We start from the raw sequence: 17,614 nt of genomic DNA on the forward strand, positions 1-17,614 counted from the left end.
TGGAGGGCTACAGTCCATGGGGTCGCAAAGAGGCGGGGACATGACTGAAGCAACTTAATGCACACAGCACAAAGATGTACGGTTTTAAAAAAGAATCTCTGAAAGAAGCCAGGCAACACAGATAAGGGCTAAGATGGAGCCAAGTTGGTCTCTCTCACAAAGGTGGCTACTGCAGAGATAAAAATCTGGCAACTTAGAAGAAAGCCAAAGGTGTGTATCTTCAATGCTTGTTGCTTTTTCAAAAAAATAATGGAATTAGAAATTAAAGTAACAAATATTATCTTTCTTATTTTTCATGGGCACCAAAATTTTAATGTAAGTCACGTGAAAGAAGCAAAGGCATAAAATTTAACTAAGGTTTCTACTTACACATTCATTTTCTAGTCTGATTCCAACTGTCTTTTCTGTATCAGAAATTTTCCCCTTTGAACACCTGAGGAAAAAAATGAGAAATTACAGACTGGATGATTTTAATCTGGTACATGTTAAACTAATTTTAGAAATAAGATTTAATAATTAGTAACAAATATTGCCGTGAGTTTATATAGTCCTCTAAACCAAAAGTTAGCAAAATTTTTCCAAAAAGGATCAGCTCATAAATATCTTAGGCTTTGCAGGTCTTATGGTTTCTGTCATATCATCTCAACTTTGTTTTCAATCAGCCCTAAGCAGCATGTAAATGAATGAGCATGACTGTGTCCAATAAAAATGTACTTATAAACAGGTAGACCAGATTTGGTCCATGGGCCACAATTTACCATACTCTGCTATAAATGGACCAGCATCTAAAATCCTAAGGCACACAGAACTGCCTTCACTGTTCATATACTTGAGATGCTAATCACTAGAACTATCCACCACACTCACAGTCTTATCTCAGCAGCACTCACTGATGCCTCCCAACCCCTAATGTCTAGGAGGGAAGGGCACCGTCCCAAGCTAGGGTGGGCATCTTACACAAGAGCTACTTATATACCCACATATGCTGACTGACTGCCAGAGCTGAGAAGAGTTCACAGTTTCACAGATGTGGTTACTCTTAAATACAGTTTATAAAGTAAGAAAATAATGTCAGGGACTTTCCTTGCAGTCCAGTGGTTAAGACTCCACGCTTCCACTGAAGGGGTCACGGGTTCAATACCTGGGTGGGGAAGTAAGATCCCACAAGCCGTGCAGTGCGGCCAAAAAAAGAAAGAAAGAAAATATGTCAAAAGAGAAGTCAGAATAAACCGAACAGTGTACCTCTTTTCACTTCTCACTGAACACAGAGGTCCCCTTGTTTCAACAATTCTATCTGTGAGAATGGTAAAAAAAAAAAGTGTTTCCTTCGTTAATCAATCATATAGCTAGCATTTCACCTTACAGTCCCCAAAGTATGAAGATACTCATTTACACTGAAATGCTAAAATGGATTCCAAAGACATTAGTGTTTATGCAAATTAAATTGCTAAAAAATGTTGCATAAATCTTTCTCCTTTACATATAGTCTTTAGTGTAAACTGGCTAACATCTGCTTATTTAGTAAGCTATCACTTAGTGTTATTTAGTGAATAGCAAGTGGAAGAAAACAAGGATATTAATATAGGAATACAACAAAACTAATTTGAGGCTCACAAAATATATGCTATAATATAGGAGCTAGGAAGAATAATCAAGAGGTTATTTTATAGATCAGCTTTAACTTGAAATAGCTTTCTTACTAAATTACTAGTACTGGGTAAGTCAACATCCTGGGGTCTAACAATGTTTTAAAATTTGGTACACCATCTTTCACTAGTATGCCATTTTTCAATTTTATATGCTTTTGAACTAAGTTCAACATATTAAGGGTATTAAGATAGGGCTAAATCTGGGAACTCACATTGCTTTGGAACAAACTGAGTTGTTCTGACTCCATGACTTTGCTCTTCCCCCCAGCCTTTGGTCTTTAACGTGTCCATCTGACTTCTTTGAGAACTTAGAAACACAAAAAGTGAAGATCAGATATAAAAGGAAAATCTACTGTAAGTATTCACTGTCTCTACCTGGCAAACTTCTCCAGACGAGAGTTACTGATTACCCTGAAAGGTCAACTCACAAGAGAGAGATCACAATATAGTATCATCTGAGACCAGGATAAAAGGAGTCTGATCCTGATTCTAATATTCCAGCCAAGATACCTAACCTCCAATTTCTCTACCATAAAACTGGATGTTTTCAATGCCCAAAGCCACCTTGACTGAAAAATCTCAGAATGATAATACCCAAGTTAAAAAACGAAAGATTTTAAATGATATACTGAAGTGCATCCCAAAACAACACATTAAAAGCCAAATGACAAGACCGACAGTTCATACTGCTGCTCCCAACAGTGGCTAGTCAAAATGGAAAAAACACGGACGTTCTGGCTGACTAAACTGAGCATTTTTAAGTTCACAACCAAAGTTAAAATTCCCAAATAATCCCTTGTTATTTCTGCAATCAACAAGCTAGACAGTCTTGTGACTTTTTCAACTTACTGTTACATAATCTCTGGGATCCCCCTCTGTGTATTCTCACACCACTTACTAGAATTATCAAGTAGACTTCAATCCTGAGCTCACATAATTTTTGTCCCCTTTTTACAGAGAAATTAAAGGCCAGACATCAATTCCTTCTACCATTCTCAACTACTTGGTGGACTCAGCACATTTAAGTAACATGCAGTCTTACAAGGAACATTTCTTATGACATGGGGTGACTTTAGTCTTATCTGCAGAGTGGAGAGTCTCCAACTGTGCTAAGATCCATCCACTAAGATGCCTTAGGGACAATGTGTCTTTGGAGGCAGTGGCGGGAGGAATAAGGGGAGGTAAGGGAGGAAAAAGCAGGGGAGAAGAGGAGAAGAAAGGAAGACAGAGATTGTGAGAAATGTGTGTGTTAGGGAGGCTGAAAAAAACGCTCTGCTCCCTGGGAATCCAACTTCAACCAGTGATTTCACTTTTCTATATCAGAGTTTCATGAAACAGTTCACTTGAACAAAGGACTCTAAAGCAAACAGAAAATTATATTTTGTAAAACCACTGTTCTATATAATCCATCACTAGATACAATGTTCAAATTATAGGGCTCCTGCTCTCAGTATTAATCTCTTTTTTCAACAAGCCCTTCCCAACAATCCCCTCTCCAAAAATAAGAAAAAAAGTTGTCTTGTTAGCGCATCTTTACCTTTGATGAGTTGAAGTTATAGGAGAAACAGAGTTTCCATGACCACCTTCTTTAAGTCGCTCCAATAACCTCTGGTATTTCTCTCTTTCTTCTTTTTGAACACCCTAAGGGAAAGAAAGCATTTAGATAACTACTAGCACATCAAACCTATAATTAAATCATAAACAAAGACTAAGAGGTCAAATGCAGCTCATGAATGTTTCATTCACCAGCACATTCTTTTTTTTTTATCTCAGTGCTCTTTTAACTCCTTTAATTTTACTTACCAATTTTATAACTTGAAAAGAGAAATCCCCCCCAAATCTGGCCCCTTTTGAAACACTGTATTAACAAACGAGAACTGTTGGTGAGCTATTCAGCCCATTTCACTCATTTCTATTATCTGCTGGACCCTGATAGCACATGAGTTTTTGATAGTGGGACTGGATTAACCATAAAAAAAGCTCAGCACAAATAATCCACTTGCATATTCAGAACATTCGATTTCCAAAATGGAACTGGTCTTACCAAAGATACCAATGACCCTCTATGGCCAGATCTAATAGACACTCTTTCAGCCCTTCTGTCACTTGACCTCTCCAGCTTCTCACCTTGCTACCCTCACCTTGCCTTCCTGGACAATAAATTCTCCTGTTCTCTTAAAGACCATCTTTTCAGTCTCCAGTGAAGATTTCTTCTTCTTCCTGCCTTTAACTGTTAAGTTAAAGGTTCTGCAGATTCTGCAGATTTTCTCTTCTCACACTACATGCTCTGAGTAATCTCTTCAACTCCCTTGATTTATCCAACACCAATATGCAGAAGATTCATACATGTGTCCCTAGCCCAGTCTTCTTCTCAAAACTCCCATCACACATATGTAGGGGCCTAAGGGGTATGTCTGCTTGCATGTTCCACAAGCGCTTTAACCTCCAAAGCTGAAGTCATCATCTCCCCCTAAACACCTAGGGTATCTTGGCACAAACTTATCCAAGATCGAAATCTGGGACTCAGGTTCTTCCATCTAAACTTATATCACACTTAACCAATAAAGAAGTCCTTGATAATATTACCTCACAATATTTCTAGAGTACAGCCTGTATATCCCCATATCTTCTCAGTCCCTGAATTCTCATCTAGGAGATATTAAAGCACTTTAATACCTCAGTTCATTGCTTTCGCTGCCTACATTTTTTCTGACTACAACATTTAATGTATAAGCTCCTAGAGAACAGAGACCATATTTTATTCAATTTCGAATTGCTGGGACCCAAATAAGTATTTCTTTGATGAACTAAGTTAAGTGGTTGAAAAAACCATTTAGCAAATTACAATAGGTGATGGTCTAGGGGAAATACCAGAGACAGGAATAGTTCTAAACTCTCCCAAAGTAAGTGAAGACTTCAAGAAGGAAAGGAAGATTACTGATGAACACATCACACTAAGTGCCCTGAAAACCTAAGGAAGAAACAGACATGTACACCATTTACATTCCTTACTTAATCACAGTTATTACAGCTTATGAAAGAAACAAGTTAGAATAATTCAGGCATCTAAAAACAACAAAATCTATAATCATATCTTTTCCTAACATGATTACTTTTCCTTTCTTTTACCTGAAAATTGATTAAATTACAATATGTATAGAATATCTCTAGAAAGATACATAGAAGTATCAAACAGGAGCCAGATACAGGGGGGAGAGTGGGAAATGTACAGTCCCTGTACATCCTTTTGAATGGATCCTTATATCTTTTGAATTTTGTACCACAGAATATATATTATTTATTGCCACTGACCCCCAATTCCTAAAATTACTTTAAAGAGATCACGCTAAAAGGGCTTACCTCCTCCACAGTACAATGAGGACGCCTCAGACCCTTGCCACCCTCTTCAGAAATCATCTCTGTTACAACCTGCTCCTGAGGCTTCCACATTAAAGAACTCTCTGGATTGCCTTTGTTGTGGCGACGGCCACCTGGTCTTCTAGTATAGCCTTCTGAGTTCAAAGTAAAACTGAGTAAAGTAAGAAAAGAAAAAAACAGTTACTCCCAAACTGCTTAAATTGCTGGCGTTTAAGCTCCAGGCCATCCTGTGATTAAGCTGTCTCAGGTTAAGCTTGCTCCTGACAACTACGGTTCACAAAAATCAGATCTCTAGAGCAGAGGGCACCACAGAATTCTGTGATGGAATGTCTATTAAATGTAAATGTCAACTAAAATTAAGATGAGCCACCAGGGCTGCCACATGAAAGCCTTTGCCTTCTTCCTCATGCCCAGTTTTCCAACTCCAAATCTGGCTTCAGCTCCATACCCTCCTTGGTACTGCACTTTTCCTTTAGTCATTCGGCACCACTGCAAGTAAGTACTGGTGTGGCTCAGCGGTTAAAGCGCCTGCCTGCAATGCGGGAGACCTGGGTTCGATCCCTGGGTTGGGAAGATCCCCTGGAGAAGGAAATGGCAACCCACTCCAGTATTCTTGTCTGGAGAATGCCATGGACGGAGGAGGTTGGTGGGCTAGAGTCCACGGGTCGGAAAGAGTCGGACACTACTGAGCGACTTCCCTTTCACTTTCACTTGTGATTGTTTAATGTCTGCAACCACACTAAACTTTAAACTCCATGAAGACAGAGATTTCATCCTTTCTCCACTGTATCCTGGTACATGAGATAAGTCAAAAGGCACTCTCATCAGCATCTACTGAATAGCAAACTAATAAACAATAAATTAATAAATGCTAAAGAATCAGAAGCTATGGAACCCCCACCCAGTCACTGTTGCTGGTTGACAGACCTTGCCTCTCCTGACATTACCAATAATGGAACAAACTGACATCATACCACTCCTGATATGGTATTTAACAAAGGACATAACAGGGACCTCCTTGGCAGTCCAATGGTTAAGACACCAAGCTCCCACTGCAAGGGGCATAGGCTTGATCCCTGGTTGGGGAACTAAGATCCCACATGCTTGATGGCAGGGCCAAAAAAACAGAAAGGACACTATATCATGTAGGCAGTATCTTTACCAAAAAAAATTTGCATGATCTTAAATCATGAGAAAATGTCAGACAAGATTAAGAGAGATTCTATAAAAGCAATGCTTTGTACTCTTTAAAAATATTCATGCTATTACAAAGAGAGGCTGAGGGGTTGTTCTACATTAAAGGAGATCAAAGAGACATGAAAATTAAATATAATACATGATCTTGCCCTGAATTGTGGGCCAGAAAAAAAATCTCTGTAATAGAGAAATTTAAATAAGATTATATAATAGTATTACATCAATGTTAAATTTTCTGACTTTGGTAATCTAGGATTATATAAGTCAATGTCCTCATTCTTAGAAATAAACAGTCAAGTACTTATGATTAAAGGGGTATGAGTCTAAGATGTACTCTCAAATGAATCAGGAAAAATATATTATGTACATATAGCACAGAATGATAAACCAAACTGGCAGAATGGTAACAACTGGTGGGTCTAGGTCAAATCTATTCACCTACAGAGTTTCAGAATACATGAAGCTAAAACTAACATAACTGGATAGGAGAAATAATCAAGTCCACAATTACAGCACAAAACATCAACACTATATTCATCAATCATCAATAAAGTAGACCGAAAATCAATAAGACCTATAAACATTATCAGCAAAGTAACTGATATTTATAGAACACTCCACCAACACAATACACTCCACAATACACACTCTTCTCAATGCACACTGAATAACACCCAAACTAACATACTCTAGTATATAAACAAATGTTAACAGATTTATTTTTATTTTTCATATTTTGGCTGCACTGTACAGCATGCAGGATCTTAGTTTCCCAACCAGGGATGGAACTCATGCCACCTGCAGTGGAAGCGCAGTTTTAATCACGGGACTGCCAGAGAAGTCCCAAATGTTAAAACATTTAAGAGAACTGACATCATACTAAGTATATTCTCTGACCATATGAAGTTATACTAGAAATCAATAAAAGAAAAATATTGGGAAAAGCCCAAACATGTGGAAATTAAACAATTCTAAATAATATTCTAAATAATTAAACTTTTAAACTTCTAAATAATCACAGGTTAAAGAGGAAGAGTACGAATGAAGAGTAAAATGAGGAGTATAGGCCTGCTGTTTTGTAGAATTAACTTTAATTTCAGCTTAACCAGCTTTCTTGTAATTACATTCAGATCGTTGATCTTTGCAGGAATACTACAGTAGGTGATGATGTCTGGCTCAGTGCAATGTATCTGGAGGCCAAGACATCAGTCTGCCCACAGTAGGTGATTTAAACTTTGTTCTTCTGGTTGTGGTGTCAGGCAGGTTTCTCCATCAAACTTTTACTTACTACTTCCAGCTCAACTGATGATCCCTGTATAAATCAGTTATTACTGTGACAGTTACAAGACGGTGATTTTCTAATTCCATCATTCCCTCTATTATTATTAGTTGGCACCCAACTTAAAGGTCTTTTCCTCTCACATTATGTATTTATTTATTAACACATCTATATTCCTGTCAAATAAAGATGAAATGAATAAAATTTGATGCTTAACTGTCCCTAAATTTTGAAGCATCCTTTAATTGCTAGCACAAGATGTTCCATGATCATTTTTTACTCTCTCTCCTAACCGACCCTGGGATCGAACCTGGGTCTTCCACATTGCAGGCAGATGTTTTACCATCTGAGCCACCAGGGAAGTCTCCTAACCGTATAATCAGCCATTTATCCAAGTCCAGGGAGCCTTACTTTTTAAAGTTAGTGCCTCATTTTCGAACATGAGTGGATAGCCAGGGATTATCAGGTATTTGAAAGGTATAAGAAAGGTAAGACCAAAATAAACCAAAGCGGGAGGAGGAATTCAAAGGAAGCAGGCAAAACAAGGAGAAGTAATTTTAAAATAATTAACAGCTTAAAAGGATAAAAGTTACTGCATCTTTGTAATAAGAACTCAATGCTTGGAGAAAGAAAAAGTCATGGGGAATACAGAGGGGGAGGATGCTTACAAATTAAAAACTATGAAGCCAAAAATATATATATGCATATATGTGTATGTATATACCATATGTATATATTTTTTTAATAAAAGATTTTTTTAAGGGCAAGGATAACAACAAAAGAGAATATATAGAAAAATTATATCAATCCATGAGGTCCAACATCCAACAGAAATTCTATAAAGTGAGAATATAAAAAGGAGAAGAAAATTACTAATAACATAGTAATAGTTCATTGCATACATGATTTCTGCGCTGTTCTGTATGCTTATTATTCTTCAAAAAAGTTTATGAGTGACAATTCTTTAAAAGGTTTTCAAGGGAATTCCCTGACAGTCCAGTGATTAAGATGCCATGTTTTCACTGTCGAGGGCCTGGGTTTGATCCCTGGTTGGGGAACTAAGGTCCCACAAGCTGCACAGCATGCCCACAAATAAAAATTAAAATAATTTTTTAAAAAAGTTTTTCAAAATTATATAGGCATATGATCCAGTAGAAAAAGTAACCTGTACCTGAGTACAAGTCTCTTATCAGCTATATGATTATTTGGCAAGTTACTAACCACAAAGTACTTATTTACTAAGAATAAAGTGAAAGAATAGAATAAAAGCGAAAATGCCCAGCAAGAATGAGCACTTCAAAATTACCAAGTTTCCATTTACAGAAGGGCAGAATTAACACTTACCCAAAGGAAGGCAGGACTCTGCGTGGCTGATCTCGAGTTACTGTCACTCTGATCTTTGGATAGTCACTTATTCCATTAGGAGATTTATTACCTATTTTTAAAAACCATTGGTAATTGTAAAAGAAAAACACAAAGAAACCTGTGACCAGTATGCATTAGAAAAGAAAATCCATGAACAGTCTATACAGTACAACTATATATTTTATTTTTTTCAAATTCTGTTATTATCTAGCACAAATTTTGTAAAAGTTAAAGGAAAAGCAATAGCGTTTAATCTGTCTTTGCTCTCAGGTAAGCAGTAATAATTCATAGGAAAGCTTTACTAGTTTTGCTTGCTGGGGCTAACAAGAGGAATGAGGAATTCAATGATTATAAACTCTTTGTAATCTAGTTAAATTGAGTAAATTTTTAAAATTGTTTCTTCTTCTCAAGAAAACAGAAGTATTTTAAAATGAAAATCTGCTATGTTACTACATTTACCAGAGGTTTCCAATACCTGTGCGATGGTCACTATACTTCAGCCACATTTTCTGCTGGAGCTACTACAGGGCCTTGGAGTGCAAAGAGATTAAAGCTGAACTTAAGTCAGTAGCAGCAAAACTTAAACTGGCCTGCATTCCTTTGTTTGTAAAGCCTGACTTGAATCAGTGTTCAATCCTGTGGGGTTTTGGGTGTGTGCTCAGTGGCTCAGTCATGTCTGACTCTTTGTGACCCCATGGACTGTAGCCCACAGGGCTCCTCTGTCCATGGGGACTCTCCAGGCAAGAACACTGGAGTGGGTTGCCATGCCCTCCTCCAGGGAATCTTCCCAACCCAGGGATCCAACCGAGATATCCCGCATTGCAGGCGGAGTTGTTGGGATTCTTTAATAATATTAAATAAACAAAGAAAAAAATTTGGAATTCCCCAAAACATCTCCAAGCGTTTCAGATTAGAGACTGTGGATTTCTTTACAAAAGAAATCTGCTCTAGGAATACCTGTGCTTCTCTCAACAGGCTCTGCATACCCATGGAAACATAGTGCCAGTACTTCAGACACAAGGTAAATCTGCCATCTCCTCCATATGCCCATTTTCTGAATGCACAATTTCTCTAAAAGCTTTTTCCCTCTTTCTCTCAAACTGTACAAGCCTATCTGTGCAGCACAGATCACAGTTATCTTCAGGACTCTTGTCTTCTTCCTATTTTTTCCTGTCAGTGCATTTCATATCATATATAAAATAAATACAATTCAGTTTTGGGGTCTCAGGATGATACAGAGATTCCTAATCCACAAAACTATGAGAACTGGGAACCTTAGGTTACTCCCCAATCAGATGATGTCCCTCAAAGGCAGGGTTTTATTGTTTTGCTATTTTATTATTATTTGTTACTTTGCTATTAAAGTTTTACTATTGTTATTTTGTTACTAAAGGTTTTACTATTTTGTTATTCCTGATAATTTAGCAGAGTGCCTAACATAAAGTAAGCGCTCAGGTAACATTGTTTTTTTCTTTTTAATGAATAAGCCCTGATCTAAGTCACATTAAAGACATTGATAAAGCAAATAGGAATCATAACAGTAAATTCAAAGACAATACTAAAGGAAAGCTATTGGCTTTTTAGAATATGTAGAGACAATGGCACCCCACTCCAGTACTCTTGCCTGGAAAATCCCATGGACAGAGGAGCCTCGTAGGCTACAGTCCATGGGGTCACTAAAAGTTGGACACGACTGAGCAACTTCACTTTCACTTTTCACTTTCATGCATTGGAGAAGGAAATGGCAACCCATTCCAGTGTTCTTGCCTGGAGAATCCCAGGGACAGAGGAGCCTGGTGGGCTTTTGTCTATGGGGTCGCGCAGAGTTGGACACAACTGACGTGACTTAGCAATAGCAGCGGCAGTAGCAGAGACTATGTCTATGCTCTCATCCAAAGCCAAATCAGTGTTTTCCTTTCATATTCCCAAAACTCAGAGAAAAGAAGTGGAAGGAGGTAGGGCAAACAGAAATATTTTTGACCACCTCACCCAGTTTTAGCATGTTGCTCCAGGATCCAGAACCGGTCAGATCAGAAGATGAAGAGTTTGAAAACACCTTGAAATCAAAAAGAATCACCTCTGTAATAACTCTTAGAATTTAAATAAGTCTTAATATGAAAAAAAAAATCACTCTATTGGTAATGATTTAGTTACCTCACAGAAGAAATTTCATCAATTAGACCCAAAGTTTAATTTGTGAAGACTCACAAAATGACATAAAAAGTAACAATTGAAGATTCTTCACACATACTTAAATGAAAAAGCAGATGTAGAGTTGACCCTTGGTCAACAGAGTCTGAACTGCATGGATACAATTAAATGTGGATTTTTTCAATAGTAAATACTACAGCGTTACATGATTACCAGTTGGGAATCCATGGATGCAAGACTTTAGATATGGCAGAACCATGGATCTGGAAGGCCAAATACTGAATTTTTGACTATATGGAGAGGTGGGGCCCATAACCCATACATTCTTCAGGGGTCAACTCTATTAGTAATTAGGCTCTTTATAAATATTTTTTAGATCTATAATCTCTTAACCTTTAATTATTTCATTTCTTTATCAAGGCTAATTAAGACATGGGAACATTTCAGAAAGAAGTCAGTCTACACATTAATTCCTAAAAAGAGAATATTTCTAAAATTTAACTTTAATGATTAAGTACAAAGACAAGTAGCTCCAATGAAACCTTATCCTCACTGACCTCTCCTGAAGGGACCACATTCCGTGTTCCATTACAAGCAGAAGTTACCATGGGTTTTGTGGTCAGCTGGAATGGAAATCCAAACAAGCTGGCAGCATTGTACAGACTGGTTTTCACTTGATGAATAAAGCAATCTGGAAAGCATAATATAGATTACATATACATGTAAATATAGAGTAATTAAGCTTCAAGCAAAAGAAAAATTGTATCTTAAAAAAGGCCTCTCTCAATTTTTATCAGCAGTCCTGTCTTCAACCACTGAGAGGAAAAAGCACCTGTAAAAATAATCTTTCTCATATATGAATATCTGTAATTCCAGCATTGTGATTTTGTAGCTTTTTAGTAAAGTATCTGGGAGGCTACAAAAGCATGAAATCATCACCTAGCAAATTACATACCAATTCACACACACAATAAAGGCCATAAATGACAACTTTCAAGCAATGAGTTCCCTAGAATATATACTGTAAAATAAATCTTTCCTAGAGAGATAAGGGCATAAGTTAGACAAGGTGGAGCATATAGCTACCAGGTATAGCAGAATTCTATAGGAAGCATTACCATTAACTCACTGATTTGTCCTTACTTTTCAGGCAAGTACCAATACAGCGGACCTAAACAACAACTTACCTAGTGCCTATTCTATCTTGGCTACACTCAGGATGGAAATTAGTAAAGTATAAGATATGTGGTTCCTAGACATCCATGATGGAAACAAGGCTAGCCTATACTAGAGAAGATGCGTTGAAAGATCTCAGACTCATCCCTCCTTGTCACCAAAAATAAAGATTACAAACTAAGTAAATAAACAAGGGTGGAGGGGGTAGATTTCAAATGCTTTCCCAACTTCCTCCTTTTAGCTCACTGTCCCTTTCTCACTTCCTACACTGCTGATTTGTTTTCTACAATTCCTTTTCTATTTCTTAATTAATGGTATTCTAAAGTACTAGCTTGAGTGCTTTAGAACCACATTCTGCTTCACAGGAAAACAGCCTGAAAGTGAAACGGTGGCTTTTAAGCATCAAGCACTCCAGAACATACAAGATATAAAATATTTTCCAGAAAAATAAGCGAATAATTTAAACAACAGGAAAGGTGTGCTAAATGGTAAAGCAGAATCCAGTTTTAAGTAATTTGTCACTACAGAATAGTTAGAAGTACCAAAATTTGCAAATGTCTTGTTTCTCATTTTAGGAATAGGAAAGAATTTCAGGTTAACCCTCTAATAATGTTGAGGGATTACACACTCTCCTGAGCTGTAAGTGGGAGAAAAAGGACTTCAGGAATTGGTACTTATCATCCAGACTGCCATCCAGACCTCAGAAGGCAGGAAGTACTCTTAACATAAACAGTGGGCACAAAATGTACTGTTGTATTTTCCTACAAATTTTGCCAAAATCTGAATGTACTCCAAAATTATGTCAAAAGATTTCATATATTAAAAAAAGAGAGGAAGGTTAGAAGGTCCACTTCATCTGTAAAATGAAGATGAGACCATTTTATTTTGCTGAGACTACACTACATAGAGCTCTTCAAATCCCTTTCATCTGTAAGATTGTGAGTCTGCAATTCTAAGCTCCTCCTTATTTTCATCCTTCCTTTTCTTCTCTCCAAAGCAACCAATAGATTCATACTGTCTGATATAGGAGCCAGTATCCACAAGTGTCTACCTAAGTTTAAATTCAATTAAATTGAGTTCAGTTCCTCAGTTGCATAGCCCCACTTGAGGTACTTGAGTGAGTGAGTGAGTGAAGTCGCTCAGTCGTGTCCGACTCTTTGCGACCCCATGGACTGTAGCCTACCAGGCTTCTCTGTCCATGGGATTTTCCAGGCAATAGTACTGGAGTGGATTGCCATTTCCTTCTCCAGGAGATCTTCCCGACCCAGGGATCGAACCCAGGTCTCTTGCATTGTAGACAGACACTTTACCGTCTGAGCCACCAGGCAAGTCCAGCCATCAGTGCAGAGAGTGGCCAGGACTGCTAGAGACCTTTACAAGCTCTGCCAGTAAGGATTGTCTGTTACCCACTGCTTCCCCCTTGGGAAGCTTCCTTCTACAGTTTCTAGTCAGAAATCTTTATATTTTGTGGAAATCAAGGAAGGAGGGAACTTTAACTTAGAAGTCCAGATAGATAACTGCCAAAATTATTGCAGGAACCTTCTCTAGTATCACTATCAAATCTTTAACCATATACAGTTATTTACATTTGTCTATAAAATTGACTCTTTTTTGGCTAAACAAATAAAATTGACTTTTTTTTTTTTTTGGCTAAACAAATGTATTTATAAAATGTTACTTTATATTGCTACCATTAATGTAAAGAAACCTCACTTGCCTTATGAGGAAATAAAAACACAACAATATTAAGTTATAGATGGGCCTGTTAAAAAAGGGACAATTAGGTGCCTAGTGGTAAAGAACTCGCCTGCCAATGCAGGAGACCCCTGAGGGGAAGATCCCCTGGAGGAAGTCTTGGCAACCCACTTCAGTATTCTTGCCTGGAAAATCCCTTGGACAGAAGAGCCTGGTGGGCTACAGTCCATAGGGTCAAAAAAAAGAGTCAGATATGACTGAAGCAACTTGGCACGCAAGCAACATGTATTACCCAAGTTTTAAATACATGGTAGCGTTAAATTAACATGTTTTCTGCTTAAAATAATCAGAAATTAAAATAACTGAAAAAGATGCAATATTTTTATTAATATGAATAGTTTATAACATAATTCAGATGTTACTTAATGCTATGAATGTTGGATCTCCTAAAATCATTTTGTGAATTATCAGCTATCCTATGTTTTGGGAATACTGTCCTAATGAATTCAGTATAAATTCCTAACTGTCAAAGTCCCTCTGTATTTTGAACTCTCTCTTTTGTCAACTTTTTCCCTAAGTTTTATTTGCTATTTCCTGAATTGCACAACTTTCCCATACTGTTCCCTCTGCCTAGAATGCTTTTCCTTCCTATTGTTCTCTGTTGATATCCCATCTTTCCTTCAAGACTCATCTCACATATTAGCTCCTTCATCAAATATTTATTGAGACTCTTAACCAGAAGAAAACTGGACAGTATTTTGTTGCTACCTTTCTTATATCATTTATCATATCCTCATGGACATTAGTATTATTTATAATACTTGTCTTAAAACCCCCCACTATATTATCAGACACCTCCTACAATTTTAAGGTACATAAAATAGAGACCCTGTCATACTCATTTTTGTATTTCCTGTGGAACCCAACACATTGCTTAACAGTAAGACAGGCTCAATAAGCACTCATTGGATTTAAATGAAATCTTTAACACAGACAGGACCACTCTTTACCTCATCTGGAGGTAGATTCAATTAACATGCATTTTTGAGAAAGAGGAAAATATTACTATAGTAGTCCCCTGTGCCTTTTCCCTCTAATCTACATCATTTACCAAACGATGTCTAGTCCTTCAGACATAAAGAAAACAATTTGAGGCAGCAGCTTAGACTGATTCACTCAGCTATCTGAGCACCTTTACTTTACAGGAAGATTAGGAATTTTGAAGTGCACTTTCAACACACAGACTTATTTATCTGGAAAGATCCTTAAGTCTCTGGTAATGCTGGTTACCTCTAGAGAGGGTAACTGAGTAGAAGAGGGAGAGGAAAGAGACTCGCATTTCACTGCATGTACTTTTTACCTTTTGAATTTGTCCACACATATATTTTTCTTACTTAAAAAACTTTTAAAGTTAATATTTAATACCTAATCTTGGTCTTTTGGCTGGTATTTCATCAGTGTCCGCTGCAGAAAACAGAGTGCTGAAAAAGAGAAAAGAGAGATATATATGTATATATTCATATCCACATATATCCATTTCTATAAGTAAGCTTACTATTCATACAATACACCATCTTCCATTCACTTTGTCACAAGGTTCAACTGATGTTTACAATATTGTAGGCCTCTAGCATTTGCAGATGTAACACTATGGTTCAACTACATGAGAGAGATCCAAAACTCCCTATTATATAATAACCTGTAGTCTGGCTAAAATACAAACATGAAACCGACCAGAAATCACTTACCTAGTAAAGGAATATAGGTAAAAGCTTAGGACTATGTTATTTCTTTACAGAAATGATTAAAGAATAATTTCCTTTTGAAAGATGACACTCCCCACAAGAGAAATTCATTTTCTACTTCACATAGAGGTAGGAAACACAAGATGACAAGATGCCTTAAAAGATAGTTCTCAGCTAGAAAAAGGTGTTATATTTAACTACATTTTTATCATGGAAACTATATTACTAGTGATAACAAAGAATTTGGAAATTCAGGAAAATTTTTGGGCCTATGCTTTAAGAAAGTTTAAAGTTCATGGTATAATCATCTTTCTAACGATGGACTTAAAAATGGTTTACATTTAAAAGTTATTTTAGATTAAGGATGTGTGGTAAAGAACAGGATTTTGATATACAAGTCACTGTTTTCCTGACCAGTAGAGGTTCATAGTAAAAATAATAAAGGACAGGGGAGAGGAAATTAACATTTCTCTATTCAACAAGTAAGTAGCAAGTGCGTATCCAGATCAGCCTCTGCACAAGGCCCTTGGGACAAAATACATAAACACTACCCTTACATACCCTAAGCATCATTTTAAACACTTTACAACTTGTTCTCAAATGATCCTTTTATCAACCCTACAGAAAGGTAGAAAGAATATGTTGAAACCTTGCCCTCTCTGGAACACATGATGGCATTTTTAGTTCACAACTAATTCATCAATGACCTGCATTCTTAGACTCACATAGTAAATAATCACCTTGTTCTCTCAAGCTCCAAGAAACCACCCTCCGACGATCTTGAGGCTTAATAAACAAAAATTAACATTTGATCATTAGAAGTTCAGGGGATTATGTATAGAATTGGTATGGTATTTTATTCTCTAGATTAATTCTTTAAGTAGATGGTAGACACTACGAAACTGGACAAACCAACAAGCCAATGCTAAGAACAACTTTTAGTTTCCCCCAAATTTTAACTTAATTTTAGAGTATAGATTAGTGATCTTTTTGAAGAAATGAAGTACCTATCTTTTTCTCATACCCTAATGCTAAAGCACAGGATCACTCTTCCTCCCTCCCCAGCAAAACACACACACACACTCAAAGGCAAAGTTTGACAGCTGCCTTCCAAACAAGACAGCTACTGCGTCTTGGTGCTAAGAGAACAGTAAGTGTAGTCAAAACGGCTTTGCGCAAACTATGAAGTTCACTTCCCTTAACTGCACTTACTGCGCACAAATGACACTTGGGAGTGTGTTTTGTAAACAATGAGCCACACAAACACAGCATTCCTTCAATTTTTAGTTTTCAGCCGAAGAGCAGCAAAATATGATAAAAACTCCATTTGATGATAGAAACCAGCTTGGACTCTAACAAGAAAGATATTCACCATCACCGACCACTAGCCCCTTCCATCATCAGGAGTCGCATCTGCACAGCGCCGAGGAGCGACTACGTCACCGGGACACCCGCGACCCGCACCTCTAACGCCTCCGCCCAGCTACCTGTTTCTAACGAGCGGGGCCTGCGTGGATGGATCACCGCCTAGCCAGCCGAACCCGGGGTGGGGGAGGGGGAGAGCCAGGCCGTGGCTCGGCCCCTTCTCTCACCTGTTCGAGCGCCGCCTCTTCAGGAGGGCCCTGGCAGAGGGCACCGGCCGGTCACAGAAACGGAAAATGGTGCCGAGTATCCTAATCAGCCATTTGTACATACCAGGCCCAAGCAGCAGCGGCGGCCGACACACCCCGAGACGCAAACCCCAGAGCTGTCGCCGCCGCTGCCGCCTTCGCTGCCTCGGCCACCGCCGCCAAAGCTCAGTCGCCGACTTGTGACGCGATCCTAAGGCCCATAGATACAACGTCCCCAGGGCTACAGGCGGCCCCCACGGGCCCCCGCTTCTGACGTCACCTCCTCCCGCCCCACCGGAAAGCATTTTAGCGCTCAGTCTGCGCAGGCGCAATCTAGATCTCCACCTCCCTAGCCTAGCAACCTGAAAG

General features: G+C 38.0%; 1 protein-coding gene across 1 annotated transcript in view; it reads right to left on the reverse strand.

Annotated features, from left to right (window-relative positions):
• SENP2 (SUMO specific peptidase 2) overlaps positions 1–17,328 on the reverse strand; it is a 35,056-nt gene extending 17,728 nt beyond the window's left edge. The window contains exons 1-10 of the mRNA XM_068971465.1: positions 17,228–17,328; positions 15,316–15,371; positions 11,577–11,710; positions 10,858–10,924; positions 8,848–8,938; positions 5,010–5,178; positions 3,187–3,290; positions 1,862–1,956; positions 1,243–1,294; positions 370–433 (exon numbers count right to left, since the gene is read on the reverse strand). Of these exons, the coding sequence (XP_068827566.1) occupies positions 370–433; positions 1,243–1,294; positions 1,862–1,956; positions 3,187–3,290; positions 5,010–5,178; positions 8,848–8,938; positions 10,858–10,924; positions 11,577–11,710; positions 15,316–15,371; positions 17,228–17,328 (933 nt within the window). The remainder of the gene's footprint in view (positions 1–369; positions 434–1,242; positions 1,295–1,861; positions 1,957–3,186; positions 3,291–5,009; positions 5,179–8,847; positions 8,939–10,857; positions 10,925–11,576; positions 11,711–15,315; positions 15,372–17,227) is intronic.
• Between the last annotated feature and the right edge of the window lie 286 nt (positions 17,329–17,614).

The sequence above is a fragment of the Capricornis sumatraensis genome, chromosome 1 (assembly GCF_032405125.1).
Source record: "Capricornis sumatraensis isolate serow.1 chromosome 1, serow.2, whole genome shotgun sequence".
In the NCBI taxonomy this organism is placed as follows: Eukaryota; Metazoa; Chordata; class Mammalia; order Artiodactyla; family Bovidae; genus Capricornis; species Capricornis sumatraensis.